The sequence below is a fragment of the Trachypithecus francoisi genome, unplaced genomic scaffold, assembly GCF_009764315.1.
Source record: "Trachypithecus francoisi isolate TF-2019V2 unplaced genomic scaffold, Tfra_2.0 Lachesis_group15, whole genome shotgun sequence".
Classification (NCBI taxonomy): Eukaryota; Metazoa; Chordata; class Mammalia; order Primates; family Cercopithecidae; genus Trachypithecus; species Trachypithecus francoisi.
In genome coordinates this window covers 106,193,643-106,208,704 of record NW_022681460.1, presented here as the reverse complement: position 1 = coordinate 106,208,704, position 15,062 = coordinate 106,193,643, and the positions used below count along the sequence as shown (strand labels likewise).

Genomic DNA, 15,062 nt, shown 5'->3' with positions numbered 1-15,062 from the left:
GGCTGGATCTCAGCTCACTGCAAGCTCCGCCTCCTGGGTTTACGCCATTCTCCTGCCTCAGCCTCCCAAGTAGCTGGGACTACAGGCGCCCGCCACCTCGCCCGGCTAGGTTTTTTTGTATTTTTTAGTAGAGACGGGGTTTCACCGTATTAGCCAGGATGGTCTCGATTTCCTGACCTCGTGATCCGCCCGTCTCGGCCTCCCAAAGTGCTGGGATTACAGGCTTGAGCCACCGCGCCCGGCCAATTTTTTTTGTATTTTTTAATGGAGACGGGGTTTCACCGTTAGCCAGGATGGTCTCGATCTCTTGATCTCGTGATCCAGCTGCCTCGGCCTTCCAAAGTGCTGGGATTACAGGTGTGAGCCACCGCTCCCGGCAATAAAACATTCTTATTGATTTTCGAGTAGCAAAATAATAAAGATCATGCCTTCCTTCCTCTTTACTGTGTTACAAATTGTATAATGAACATATATTATTAATTATGCAGGGCAATGCATATAACCGGCTTTAGTTTATAAAATAACGTACCAGCATACGGTCTATTAGGCTTTATTAAACTGCAGGGCCATCCAAAGCAAGAGCCTCTAGACCTCAGGGTGGTGAACAAATCTTAAATGGGGTTTCATGCCCACTTGGACGACATCTCTGCTCATCGATGTGTAGTTAACATCCTGGCAGACCTTACTGCTGCTGGATATGTGAGGGGCACAGCACAGGGCTCTGGAAGTCCCTGCTGACTGCTCGAAGCCTTTCTCCATGCTAAAACCTCTGACCAAATGCTTAACACTATCTGCTCTAGGCTGCTGAGTCTGCCACACGTTTGACATTTATTCCCACATCCATCCCATGAAACAAGCAGGACTTTCCATTTTACAGATGTGAAAACCAAGGTTCAGAGAGACTCAATAACCTACCCCAGGACAAGTGACAGAACTGAGAGACTTCTGACTCCAAATCCTACGCTCCCCCACCACACATCTTTGCCTTTCAATTTCACACCAATGGACTGTCTGGGTGATCCTGGCATAGGTTCTTCTAAGAACTGGCTGTTAACAAAAACTTCTGGCCGTTATCTGACTGAACGTCACACACGAGTGCTGTAAGAACTTGCTTAGAGCCTTTTTCCTAAACCTGGACACCAGCTCTTGCCTTGTGAATTTCTTCATCACAAAACACGTTCCCAGGGGCCCAGGCAAAGTCTCCAAGTACCCAATCCCCTTTCTTCAGCCCGGCCCACACCCTCAGCCTTCCTGTCAATCCAGGCGACCCAGGGTGACCCAGAGGTCCAGGCCCCAGTTGTTTACTTGAACATCTGATGTCTCCCAAACACCTGCGTGAAACGCTCTCTGTCCAGGATGCGTCCATAGCGCAGGGAGACGTAGAAGGTCTGTTTCCCACTGTATCGCTGGATACGCACGAACATCTCCTGAGGCCGGTCCTTGGTTTCTGTCAGGGGAATCACGTCTGCCAGGGGACAGTATGTGTCCTGCCGCCAGCCCCAGAAGCTCAGATGGGCCACCCGCAGCATGGTGCCAGACTCATTCAGATACAGGATACCAACCAGTCTCCGAAAGAAATAGCTCATCCAGCACAGCATGGTCAGGGCAAAGGCCGATATCCCACTCATCAGGCACACGGTGTTGAGAGTCAGGAGGCCCTGAGAGTACCAGTAACAGGCTGGTGGCAAAACTACCACTGTCAGGGCAGTCTGTGCCAACTTCAGTCGAGACAGGAACCCAAAGATTCTGATGGCATCGAAACGGTAAAACATCCAGAATTTCTCAGTCTCTGCATTTGGTGGTTTCTCCTTCAAGGTGGGTGACCTGCTCCCCACCCACCTCTTAGGATCCTCCTGCCCACTGCAGCACCACAGCCCATGGAGAGGCCTTTCCCACGCAGCTTTTCCCCGAAACCTAGGCACAACTCGGAGAAGGGCAGCCTGAAAGGGAGACAGTAGACCATTTCTCTCATGGAACTCAACCACACTCATCACACGGTGAACATCTTGAAAGCACCATACTCCAAGGCTTCTGCCAATCCTGCAAGGTCACCATTACTGCCAGAGGAGGGAAGGGTAAAGCCAGATGCTATCTCATGTGGCCATCACAACAGCTATCTAAGATAGTTATCACTATTTCCACTTTACCACTAGGGAAACTAAGCCCAGAGAGGGTAAGATATTTACCAAAGAACACACAGTCAGTGAGTGCAGCCGAGTCCTCCTTCCACCAGGCAATTCCAAATAAATACAAGAAAGGAGGTGCGGCCTTCAATAATTCAAAACATATCTAGGGAGTACCAACTCTGGGCTGGACAATGGATCCACAAGGGGGTGTGAACATTTCCCCAAGCAGGAAACTAAATAATCAATGTCTTAGTGGGGAACTCGGGCAACAAATCTGTGAGACAGTTATCCCAACAAACTTTCTAATTCTGTTTGATTCATACGTTATCTTGGGTGCTGGAGGGAACTGCTGCTTTCTCTTAATCTAGTCAGGGGAAGGGGAAACAACGGAGGAGGAGGAGGAGCGAGGCAAGGAGGCCCCAACACGTAGCACAAACATATTATTAGGTGGGTAGTGAAGCAGCAAAAGCTCTGGTTCCAATTCTGGCTCCATCAGTCACTACCTGTGGATTCTTGAGCAAATCACTCCACACCCCTGAGCTTCGGTTTCCTCGGCTTTCAAAATGGGGACTCAGAACACAGTGAACGAGAAGATGGTTTCAGAGCCCTCAACTTAGTACCTGATGCGCTGTGAGAGCTCAGTGAGTTTTAGCTATTACTATTGTACGCACGTGATGCAAGGAGGGCAGAGAAAGCCCGGGAATGGCGAACTGTAACCCACGCCAGAGCTTCCTCCCACGGATTCTCCAAGTCCGAAACTCGGGCGTCGTGCCTGCCTGCCCCAGCTCTGACCCCGACCGACCCCCAAAGAGCATCACCCCCTCAAAGCTCGCCACCAATCTCCTTACCATGGCTCCACAGCCTGCTGCCGGAAGTAAATCCCGCCGGCCCCCGGAACCTCTGAGAGTGCATGCTCAAATGTACAAGGCGGGCGTGATCCGCGTTGCACCCTGGGATTTGCGGTCCAGGAATCGTGGCTGGCGCTTGTCCCAGGTGTTGTCGTATCGGAGTCTCCTCCTCTTCCCGACGTGCCCTGCGGCTCGGGGGCCGAACTCGGAAGTTCCGGGACGAGTTCCTGGTGCCAACGAGTCTTGCAAGGTGCGGTTAGAAGCTGGGGACATGGCAGCCCCTGGCCCAGCGCTCTGCCTCTTCGATGTGGATGGGACCCTCACCGCCCCGCGGCAGGTAAGTGGCGCCCGGCGGGCTGGTGGCAGCCGACGCAGAGTCCGTGCTGTTCCCAGTTGGCGCTATCGAACACCCAGAGTAGGCGCCAAGGGCTGGCTAAGGACCACCTACGTCCTCACGGGGACTGGACCCTATTCTGGGTGCCCTGGAGGAATGAGAGGGAGGCCCTAACCAGCTCTTCAGGAGCTCTGATGCTTGGAAAGATGAGACGGGGCTGAAGAACTCTTAAGAGAAGGAAACTTGTGCTGGGTTGGAAAATGCAATCTGGACTCACTGCTAGTCCTCGGGACTGATAGACCAGGATTTGAACCCGACATCAGGCCCCCTTATCAGCTGTGTGCCGGCCTCAATCCTGTAACCAATAGGCTGTGCCGTGAGTCATGATATTAAAAACAGGTTTGCAGGTCAAATCGACCTAGTAGAGGCTCATCTTCACCTCTTGACAGCTGTGTGACCTTGAGCAAGTCATTAACCTTTCTGAGCCTCAACATCTACAGCTTTAAATGGGGATATTACCTGTTCCATATGGTGCCTGTGAGGATCAAATGAGATTGTGTAAGTTCTTGAAAGTATGTTGCACAGAGCACACTAGGCCTCAGTAAATAGTAGCCACCTCCACCACACCCATCTCCAGCCCCTGCAGTGGACTAGGAAGATGGAGGAGCCCTAGGTTATTACAGGCTGCCCGCCGAGAGCCTCTTTGGGCCTTTGGAAGCTTGCTTTCCACTTCCAGATTTTACTGCTACAGGCACAGATAAGTTTCAGTCATGATCAGCCTTGAGATGAGGCTCACCTGTCCCCTTTTCAGAACTTGGCCACTGACAACCGGCCATTTCAACTTGAGACTGGACCCCAATGGTCTCACTTCTATCCTCACCCCTCGTAGTCTTCACTTGGTGGTAACAATGGTGTGCTCCAGAAGTCCACGTCAAATGCGTGTGACCTTAGACATATCATTTTGCCCTTCTCAGCCACAGGTTTGATCTACCTAGTGATGACACTCAACTCCCAAGTTCTTCAAAGGCTTTTTCTGATTCTGAAATTCAGCCATCACACACTTGGGGTTGTTAAAAGCCCATAGTGGTCTAAAACTCCGGTCCCCAATTCATTTTTTGTAAAGGGCCATATAGCAAATACTTTTGTCTTTGCAGACCATATGGTCTATAGTAGCCACTCAACTTTAGTACAAAACCAGCCATAAACCCTATGTAAACACAGAGTGGCTGTGTACCAGTAAAACTGTATTTATTTGTTACAGAAACTAACAGCTGCCCAATGTGGTTTGTGGGCCATAGCGGTCTAGGGTTTACATGGCCAACCCTTTTTCATGATTTCGCTGGACCCTCTCAACCTTCCTTCATCTTTCTTTCCAGGTAGGATAGTTGTTATTACCGTTTTAAACATAAGGAAGCACACTCAGTGAAGAACTAACCTCCTCAGTTTCACAAAGCCGACCTGGTACAAGTCCCTGAGCCTCAGGACATTGGTTCCTGTCAAGTTTCCCATTTCCTGTCTGTGCTAAGGTAGAAGCTGTCCTAGTTACGGGGTATGCCATTCAGGAAAGTGCTTTTGATATTCTGATTTTCACAGTTCTGACTCTTCTTTTTTTTTTTTTTTTTTTTTTTGAGACGGAGTCTCACTCTGTCGCCAGGCTGGAGTGTAGTGGTGCAATCTCAGTTTACTGCAACCTCCGCCTCCCAGGTTCAAGCGATTCTCCTGCCTCAGACACCTGAGTAGCTGGGACTTAAGGTGCGTGCCACCACGCCTGGCTAATTTTTGTATTTTTAGTAGAGACAGGGTTTCACCATGTTGGCCAGGATGGTCTCCATCTCTGGACTTCGTGATTCACCTGCCTCAGCTTCCCAAAGTTCCAGGATTACAGGCATGAGCCACTGCGTTCTGACTCTTAAGGGCCATTCCTGCAGTTCTAGATTTTGTCTAATAGGTCCAAATTCCACTGTGAGAGTAGAAGAGATTGCACTCTATTACAAGCCCTTCTATACAGTTTTATTTTAATCAGATTCATGTATTAGTCAAAAATTTTTAAAGAAAAATCATTGAACTCCAAGTGTTTATATACTGAGGTTGAATTAAATGGTTTTTTGTATTTTCTAAATTTCTAGTAACTTTTTAAAAAAAAAAAATTCAGGGCCGGGCGCGGTGGCTCACGCCTGTAATCCCAGCACTTTGGGAGGCCGAGATGGGTGGATCACGAGGTCAGGAGATCGAGACCATCCTGGCTCACGCTGTGAAACCCTGTCTCTACTAAAAATACAAAAACCTAGCCGGGCGAGGTGGCGGGTGCCTGTAGTCCCAGCTACACGGGATGCTGAGGCAGGAGAATGGCGTGAACCCGGGAGGCGGAGCTTGCAGTGAGTGGAGATCGCGCCACTGCACTCCAGCCTGGGCGACAGAGCGAGACTCCGTCTCAAAAAAAAAAAAAAAGACATTCAGCCGGGCGCGGTAGCTAACGCCTATAATCCCAGCACTTTGGGAGGCTGAGGCGGGCGGATCACTTGAGGTCAGGAGTTCGAGACCAGCCTGGCCAACATGGTGAAACCCTGTCTCTAATAAAAATACAAAAAATTAGCTGAGCGTGATGGCAGGTGCCTGTAATCCTGGCTACCTGGGAGACTGAGACAGGAGAATCACTTGAACCCAGGAAATGGTGGTTGCAGTGAGCCGAGACCACACCACTGCACTCCAGCCTGGGCGACAGAGCGCAACTTCGTGTCAAAAAAAAAAAAGACATTCAATGTAAATGTGCAACTAAGATTGCTCAAAGTACTGAGTTATAAGACTTGTAAAAATACATTGTGATGTGTCTTAATGTAGGGCTGTTTTTCATCTTAGTTTATAACTTTTTTAAAATTATCACACAGTTTGGAATTTACCGTAAGATTATACCACTAAGACCACTCTTTCTAGATAGGAGCTTTGCTTTTAGAAGAGACTAAAAAATCTAGTCATCTTACTCTTTTACATTTTTTTTGTTTGTTTTGAGTAATTGCAATAAATCAATTCTAAGCTTCTCCTATTTATTTGTTTGTTTGTTTGTTTTTTAAGATGAAGTCTTGCTCTGTCACCCAGGCTGGAGTGCAGGGGCATGATCTCGGCTCACTGCAGCCTCCGCCTCCCAGGTTCAAGTGATTCTCCTGCGTCAACCTCCCGAGTAGCTGGGACTACAGGCATGTGCTACCACACCCAGCTAACTTTTGTATTTTTAGTAGAGACGGGGTTTCGCCATGTTGGCCAGGCTGGTCTCGAACTCTGACCTCAGGTGATCCACCCGCCTCGGCCTCCCAAAGTGCTGGGATTACAGGCTAGCCCTGAGCTTCCTCTTTAATTTCATTATGTTATTTTGTTTTAAAATCAACAACTTAAATCCATAGATGGAGTACAGTGTAGCATTTAAAAGGAATACATCATGCTGAAAAAGCGAAGTTGCTGCAAAGCACATAGGATGATTCCATTTATGTTTCAAAAATAAGACCTATTTGTATATGTGTCCATAGATGGGTATATAAATGCATAAAAAATTAGCTGGCACAGTGCACAACAGCTGCTAACATATTACCTGTGTTTAAAATGTGGTAAAAATAACACTTAGGTTTATTCTGGTAAAGATGCACCCCCACCCCCATGACAACTGAAATATTTGAACTGTGTACAGAGCTGGTAACTTAATTGGCATGTATGAAAATAAGGCTTATAGGCCTGGCTTATGCCTGTAATCTCAGCACTTTGGGAGACCAAGGCTGGTGGATCTCCTGAACCCAGGAGTTCCAGACTGGCCTAGGCAACATGGCAAAATTTCGTCTCTACAGAATATTAAAAAATTAGCCAGGTGTGCTGGCGCATAACTGTAGTCGCAGCTACTCAGGAGGCTGAGGTAGGAGGATCACCGGAGCCCCAGTCGAGGTCGAGGCTGCGGTGAGCTATGACCATGCCACTGCACTCCAGCTTGGGTGACAAGTGAGACCCTCTCTCAAAAACAATTTTTTTCTTTAATTTTTAAATAAGAAAATAAGATTTGTGTACTTGTGTTACCCTTAGAGTTTTAGTCTCCTGATTATTTTTTGGCTTATGAGTGTTGTATTTTCCTTCTTGAAATTTAGAAAATTACCAAAGAAATGGATGACTTCCTGCAAAACTTGAGGCAGAAGATCAAAATGGGAGTGGTAGGCGGGTCGGACTTTGAGAAAGTGCAGGAGCAACTGGGAAATGATGGTAAGTGAGAGTTTGCTAATTACATCTGGTAAAAGATTAACTTCTTATGAGGATATTGTGGCCAAGTATCATAGGCTGCCCTAAAACCTTGTCCTCATATGGCAGACTTTCTGCTTCCTTGTTTGGGAAACATTTGCTTGGCCTTTATTTTTCCTCTGCTTTTAATCCAGTAAATTTCTGGAGTTACTGATGGAGAACTGGGTACTCAGATGTGTGAGTAGATTCACCTAGAAAGGTCGGTGGCTGTGTCCTTGCACATAGTAATCTCTCTGTCTGGAATACTTCTTGCTTGTACCCGTTCCCTGCCCTTCTAGCCCCAGTCAGGCTGGTCTTCAAACTGTCCCTCTGACAGCCCCCCTCACCTCCCCATCACTGGAACAGAATCTCCAGCACAGGACCCCAAAAAACCAGAGAGGTTTTTGACCCCTTCAGTGGAGATTCTGACTTGATAGGTCTATGGAGCCTGGGAATCCTATTTTAGGAAGTACCTCCGAGAGATTCTAGTGTACAACCCTGCTAATGTAGCATTCTGTAATTATTGTAAACTATCCGATTATATGTTTTTGAAGAGCAGGAGTATGAGTTATTCATCTGCATAGCCCCAGGGCCTCCTGGCCTGTAAGAAATTGTAAGTGAGGCCGGGCGCGGTGGCTCAAGCCTGTAATCCCAGCACTTTGGGAGGCCGAGACGGGCGGATCACGAGGTCAGGAGATCGAGACCATCCTGGCTAACACTGTGAAACCCCGTCTCTACTAAAAAAATACAAAAAAAAAAAAAAAAAAAAAAGAAATTGTAAGTGGATGCCAGGCATGGTGGCTCACGCCTGTAATCCCAGTACTTGGGGAGGCTGAGGCGGGTGGATCACCTGAGGTCAGGAGTTTGAGACCAGCTTGGCCAACATGATCAAACCCCGTCTCTACTAAAAATACAAAAAATTAGCTGGGCGTGGTGGTGGGTGCCTGTAATCCTAGCTACTTGGGAGGCCAAGGCAGGAGAACTGCTTGAACCCAGGAGGCAGAGGTTGCAGTGAGCCGAGATCACACCATTGCACTCCAGCCTGGGCAGTAAGAGCGAAACTCCATCTTGGGAAAAAAAAAAAAAAAAAGAAATTATAAGTGGAGAAGTGGATGAATTGATTGTTCTTTTAACCCTATTGTCCCCCAGAGTCCTCACATCTTGGAACCAGCTCCTCTAGAGCAAGATTTCTCAGCCTTCGCACTATTGATATTTTGGACCAGTTAGTTCTCCATTATGAAGGCCGTCCTGTGCAGTGTAGAGTATTTAGCGACATCCCAGGCCTCTGCCCACTAGATGCCCGCAGCATACACACACGCACACATATGGCTATGACAACCGGAAGTGTCTCCAGACATTGCCAAATGACCTGTGTGTAAAATCACCCCCATTTGAGAACTGCTGTTCTCAGAGATGTAATATCTTACAGTCCAAATCTGTGTAGCCTGTATTTATTGGATCCCCATTACTAGAAGAGTAATCTCCGCAATGCCTTTAAAAACTCTTGCACTGCCACTTCGTTTTCCTGGTTGGTCTCCTACTTAGAAATGCTATAAACCACATACTGGAGATCATGAAGCCCTGAAAATCCTGTTACCTCCTCATGATCACCCTTTCTGCGTCTAGTTGTGTATTTAACCACTTGCTCAGGGAAGTTTTGTGTAGGGTAGCATAGTGTCTGCACCTTTCAGAGACATGCAACAATAGAATCAAAACATTCACCAGCTAAAAGACAGGTGAAGGCTCACCTGTATCAGAATCTCCTGGGAAGCTTATTAAAATAGGAGTATGGGGGCCCCACCCAACACACAGGGGATCTGCGTTTTAACAGGTACCTGAAGTTTGAGAATCCCTCCATTAATGTTGACAGAATGGATAGTGTCCAAACCAGACTGATTATAAGAATCACCAAAGAGTACTTTGTTTTGTTGTGAGACAGAGTCTTGTTCTCTGGCCCAGGCTGGAGTGCAGGAGTGCAAACTTGGCTCACTGTAACCTCTGCCTCCTGGGTTCAAGTGATTCTTGTGCCTCAGCCTCAGCCTCCCAAGTAGCTGGGACTACAGGCGCCCACCAGCACGCCCAGCTAAGTTTTGTATTTTTAGTAGAGACGGGGTTTCACCCTGTTGGCCAGGCTGGTGTTGAACTCCTGACCTCAGGTGGTCCGCCCACCTCGGCCTTCCAAAGTGCTGGGGTTACAGGCGTGAATCACTGTGCCTGGCCACCAAAGGTCTTTTAGGATTTTTTTTTTTTTTTTTTTTTTTTGACATTAGACGGAGTCTTGCACCGGCGCCCAGGCTGGAGTGCGGTGGCACGATCTCAGCTCACTGCAACCTCTGCCTCCCAGGGTCAAGCAATTCTCTTGCCTCAGCCTCCCGAGTAGCTGGGATTATAGTCACCCACCACCACCCCCGGCTAATTTTTTGTATTTTTAGTAGAGATGGGATTTCACTATGTTGGCCAGGCTAGTCTGGAACTCCTGATCTCGTGATCCACCCGCTTCAGCCTCCCAAAGTGCTGGGATTACAGGCGTGAGCCACACGGCACCCAGCCCAAAGAGCTTTTTAAAAATATATTAAGCCTGTCCCTCAGCAATTCTGATTCAGGAAGCCGGAGAGCGTAGCTTGGAAATCTGCATTTTCACTCACTGCCCTGGTTGCTGCTGGCGAACCATCAGCATCGTGGACCAGCATCTTCCTTTACAGACAGTCAGGCTGAAGTCAGGGACGTAAAATAACCTGTCACCAAGTCTCTAATCTCCTGCCCAGTCATCGTTTAAATATGTAACCGAAAAAAGCCATTAAAAAAAAACAATAGGCCGGGCGCGGTGGCTCAAGCCTGTAATCCCAGCACTTTGGGAGGCCGAGACGGGCGGATCACGAGGTCAGGAGATCGAAACCATCCTGGCTAACACGGTGAAACCCCGTCTCTACTAAAAAAATACAAAAAACTAGCCGGCGAGGTGGCGGCGCCTGTAGTCCCAGCTACTCGGGAGGCTGAGGCAAGAGAATGGCGGGAACCCGGGAGGCGGAGCTTACAGTGAGCTGAGATCCGGCCACTGCACTCCAGCCTGGGCGACAGAGCCAGACTCCGTCTCAAAAAAAAAAAAAAAAAAAAAAAAAAAACATAAGGAAGGTTTTTCCATACTCTTCTCTTAGTCTGTAAGATGAGATGGTCTCTCACAGTCCTTGCTGGAGTGTAGCGGTTTTATTAGTGGTCATTGTTAATCAAGGAATACAAACACGGGTTTTGATTCTTTGCATTCTAAGTGTTTTTTTGGTTTTGATTGTAGTGGTTGAAAAATATGATTATGTGTTTCCAGAAAATGGCTTGGTAGCATACAAAGATGGGAAGCTCTTGTGTAAACAGGTAGGTTCTTGAGTATCCGAATTACTATATACTATTAAAAGTGTTTTCTGAAAGGGCATTTCACATTGAATGCCTCTGGGAAGATGAGGAACGGGGTAGAAATGAATCTTAACTCTGTATTCTTTTTTGTTTTTTTGAACCATGTGACTGTTACTATTCTAAATTAATAACTAAATTTTTATACTTTTTAAATATATTATTTCTTTTCTTGTTTTGTTCTGTTTGCTTGTTTTTGAGACGGAGTCTTGCTCGTCACCCAGACTGGAGCTGGAGTGCAGTGGCACGATCTCGACTCACTGCAACCTCTGCCTCCCTGGTTCAAGCAATTCTTATGCCTCAACCTCCCCTGTAGCTGGGATTACAGGCACACGCCACCACACCCAGCTAATTTTTGTATATTTTTAGTAGAGACAGGGTTTCATCATGTTGACCAGGCTGATCTCCAACTCCCGACCTCAAATGATCCTCCCACCTCAGCCTCCCAAAGTGCTGGGATTACAGGCATGAGCCAGCACACCCAACCTTTTCTTTCTTTTTTTTTTTTTTTTTAAAAAAAGATGGGGTTATGCTGTGTTAACCAGGCTGGAGTGCAGTGGTGCAGTCCTAGTAGCCTAGACCTCCTGGGCACAGGTGATCCTCTGCCTTAGCCTCCCAAGTAGCAGGAACTACAGGGACATGCCACCATGCCTGCATTTCAATCTACTAATAACATTTCTGTGATGATAAAACTAGAGCAGGTTGCCTCACTATAAGCGTTGGGTTTTTTTTCTTTTTTCTTTTTTTGTGACAGAATCTCACTCTGTTGCCCAGGCTGGAGTGCAGTGACTCAGTCCTGGCTCCCTGTAACTTCCTGGGTTCAAATGATTCTTCAGCCTCAGCTTCCCGAGTAGCTGGGATTACAGGTGTGAGCTGCCACGCCTGGCCAGTATAAGCATTTTTAAGAGGTACTATGTAACTCTTAGTAGTAGTAAGATCATTCTGTTCAGACTTAAGAGAATGCTGAAGTGGAACAAATATATTTTCTGTCAATATCTGGAGATATTTTAATTGAATAAAAGTGGCAGCAGTAAGTTCTTTGGGCCTTACAGGAAGCATTTGAACAATAATGAGTATAAAAATCTTGGGTAATGAAGCAGCAAATGCTTTTGACTAAAGCCTTTCTGGCTTGTCTAATGTTTTTGACCAGAGAAATAAGAGAAGGAATTAAACAGGCAGTGAGGCATGTCACCATCACTGCTGTATCAGCCTACTGATTTTCAGCAGTAGTGGCTGAAGACCCTGGGTTTGCTATAAAGCTGTTTTGAAAATGCTCCTGCGGAATCAAATAACTCAAGTATTTTCTTCATCTAGAATATTCAAAGTCACCTGGGTGAGGCCCTAATCCAAGATTTAATCAACTACTGTCTGAGCTACATTGCGAAAATTAAACTCCCGAAGAAGAGGTGGGTTTGCTTTTAACAAAGAGGCATCACTGGAACATAGCGTAGTGTCATATGGTGGGTTAATGTGGGCATTCTCCAAATAGGATTATAAAAATCACCTAAAGAGTTGTAAAAACAAAGTCTGATATTTAGTCTGCCCCTTGACGGTTCTGATTCAGAAAGCCTGAGAGCGGAGCTTGGAAATCCACGTTTTCTCTGGCTGCCCTGGTGCTGCTGGTTCACAGCAGGGTTCAGTAGCCACCATGGGCCAGCGAATTTAAATGCGAATCCCAGCACTTAGTAAGGAATAATTGGAAACAGTCCACAAAGCCAACAGTACAAGAGTGGTTATGTAAATGATGGCTTGTCCACATGATGGAAATGTATACAGCCATTGAAGACCATATGCTTTCAAAGGCTGTCGGTGAGAGGAAACAGCAGTGAAGCAGCGTGTACAAAAAGCAACAGAAACCCTGGACTGGGGAGTCTCAGACAGGAAGCCTTTGGGCCAGATCCATGTAAAACCCAAATCTGGTTGGCCTGCAGTGTTAAAGAAAATCTGGATTAATTGCCATCATGTAAAAGTCTGATTTTACTTTTTTAAATTTATTTATGTATTTATTTTTGAGACGGAGTCTCACTCTGTGGCCCAGGCTGGAGTGCAGTGGTAGGATCTCCGCTCACTGCAACCTCCACCTCCCAGGTGCAAGCAATTCTGCCTCAGCCTCTCGAGTAGCTGGGATTATAGGCGCATACCATCATGCCCAGCTAAGTTTTTTTTTGTATTTTTAGTAGAGATAGTGTTTCACTGTGTTGGCCAGGCTGGTATCAAACTCCTGACCTCAACTGATCCACCTGCCTCGGCCTCCCAAATTGCTGGTATCACAGGCGTGAGCCACCGCACCCAGCCTAATTTTATGTTTTAAACATCTGGATTTCTGGCTTCTATTGGCAAATCTGAGACCTCGCTATTCCAGCTCCCAGTTCCCCCCTGGCAGGTGCCACCTGAGCAACTGCCACCTGACCCATGGACCTTTGTTCCAGTCTTTCACAGACTGCTTCTCTCATTTTCTGACTCCATAGGCTTTCTTTTTATTTTTTGTTTGTTTGTTTGTTTGTTTTTGAGAGAGAGCATCTCGCGCTGTTGCCCAGGCTGGAGTGCAGTGGCATGATCATAGCTCACTACAGCCTCAACCTCCTTGGCTCAAGTGATCCTCCTACCTCAGCCTCCTGAGTAGCTGGGACTACAGGCACATGCTACCATGCCTGCCTAATTTTTTAATTTTCTGTAGAGACAGGGTCTTGCCACATTGTCCAGGCTGGTCTCCAACTCCTGGCCTCAGGCGATCCTTCCACCTCAGTCTCCCAAAATGTTGGGATTGCAGGCGTTAGCCACCGCCCCTGGCTTTCATAAATGTTTGGTTTGGGGACCTACCTTCTGCCATGGGTACAATTATCTCAATTCCATTTTTAAAATAATAGTAATACTAATAACGATGAACATAAATGCCCACAGTAAAAAGACTGGCAGGAAATAGTCCCAAATGTTAACCGTGGATATTTCTTGATGGTAAGGTGATTTCTTTGAAATCCTTCTCATTTTTACCCCCCGTTTTCTTTCTCGCTCTGTTGCTCAGCCTGGGGTGCAATGGCGCGATCTCGGCTCACTGCAACCTTCGCCTCCCGGGTTCAAGCTATTCTCATGTCTTAGCCTCCCGAGTAGCTGGGATTACAGGTGCCCACCACCAGTTCCGGCTAATTTTTATATTTTTAGTAGAGACGGGTTTTCACCATGTTGGTCAGGTTGGTCTTGAACTCCTGACCTCAGGTGATCCAGCCACCTCGGCCTCCCAAAGTGCTGGGATTCCAGGTGTGAGCCACTGCACCCGGCCTTCCCAGCTTTCAGTACTTACTGTGTAACACCTTAATCATCAGGATGGAAACACGGTTTAAGTGGCAATTCAATTTCAGGGCAGGCTGTACTTCAGTGGCTGCTTCACACTATGAGATTCGTAACCTGAGCGCCTCCTGCTCAGCACCTCCATCCAGAGTTCAGGAATGTCCCTTAGCCCAAGAGGAGACCTGCAGGAGACAGGCCAGACCCGGACTTTGTTATTGTTCCAGCTGGGTAATGGGCATGTGAGGACTCGTCCTATTCTGTTTACTTTGTGTGTGTGAGAAATTTTCCTTGGCAAAAAGATAAAATATACAAATATCCTAGGTCAATTCCATTTTTACTATGGGCCAAGTGCTAAGGGAGGGTTTAAAAAAAAAAAAAAGGCATAATCCTGTCCTCAGAGAGTGTATCATTTAGCGAGGGAGAGGCATGTGGAGAGCCATAATTCCAGAATAGTAGAAGAGACGTGGTGAGTCCAGGAGGCAGAGCTGACACCCAGCCTAACCCACATGTGTCCACCTGTGCCTGACAACACTAACTACATGCCCCACGACGGCCAGGCAGACGCAGTGCGACTTCAGAGAGCCCAGGTCTTTAGGGAGGAACTTATTGCTTGGTCATCCACCTTTATCCTTTTTTGGGGAAGGCTTTCTAAACTGCATCAGCTTCTCTCTGTGCCTTGGAAATGAGAAGAAGAATATGTCCTGGAGTAGGGGGGAAATAATTGAGCTGTTTTTCTGATCATTAGACCCATAGCCCTAGGGTCACCCGGGGCATGGTCAGCAGTCCCCTAGTGCCTCAGTGCTCATACAGAAGTGGTAG

General features: G+C 47.1%; 2 protein-coding genes across 4 annotated transcripts in view; one reads left to right on the top strand and one right to left on the bottom strand.

Moving 5' to 3' along the window:
* Positions 1–534: 534 nt before the first annotated feature.
* On the bottom strand, positions 535–3,122 carry TMEM186 (transmembrane protein 186). The gene is made up of 2 exons (XM_033235791.1): positions 2,975–3,122; positions 535–1,940 (listed from the first exon to the last, which is right to left on the bottom strand). The coding sequence occupies exons 1-2, from the start codon at positions 2,975–2,977 to the stop codon at positions 1,302–1,304; spliced, it is 642 nt and encodes a 213-aa protein (XP_033091682.1). The 5' UTR covers positions 2,978–3,122; the 3' UTR covers positions 535–1,301.
* PMM2 (phosphomannomutase 2) overlaps positions 3,107–15,062 on the top strand; it is a 38,842-nt gene continuing 26,886 nt past the window's right edge. The window contains exons 1-5 of one of the 3 annotated variants that reach the window (XM_033235790.1): positions 3,207–3,311; positions 4,570–4,684; positions 7,430–7,541; positions 10,846–10,922; positions 12,273–12,364. In XM_033235790.1, coding sequence (XP_033091681.1) covers positions 7,445–7,541; positions 10,846–10,922; positions 12,273–12,364 — 266 coding nt within the window. In that variant the 5' untranslated portion in view covers positions 3,207–3,311; positions 4,570–4,684; positions 7,430–7,444. Of the gene's footprint in view, positions 3,312–4,569; positions 4,685–7,429; positions 7,542–10,845; positions 10,923–12,272; positions 12,365–15,062 lie in introns of all 3 variants that reach the window. The other 2 variants (XM_033235787.1, XM_033235789.1) reach the window with 2 other exon arrangements.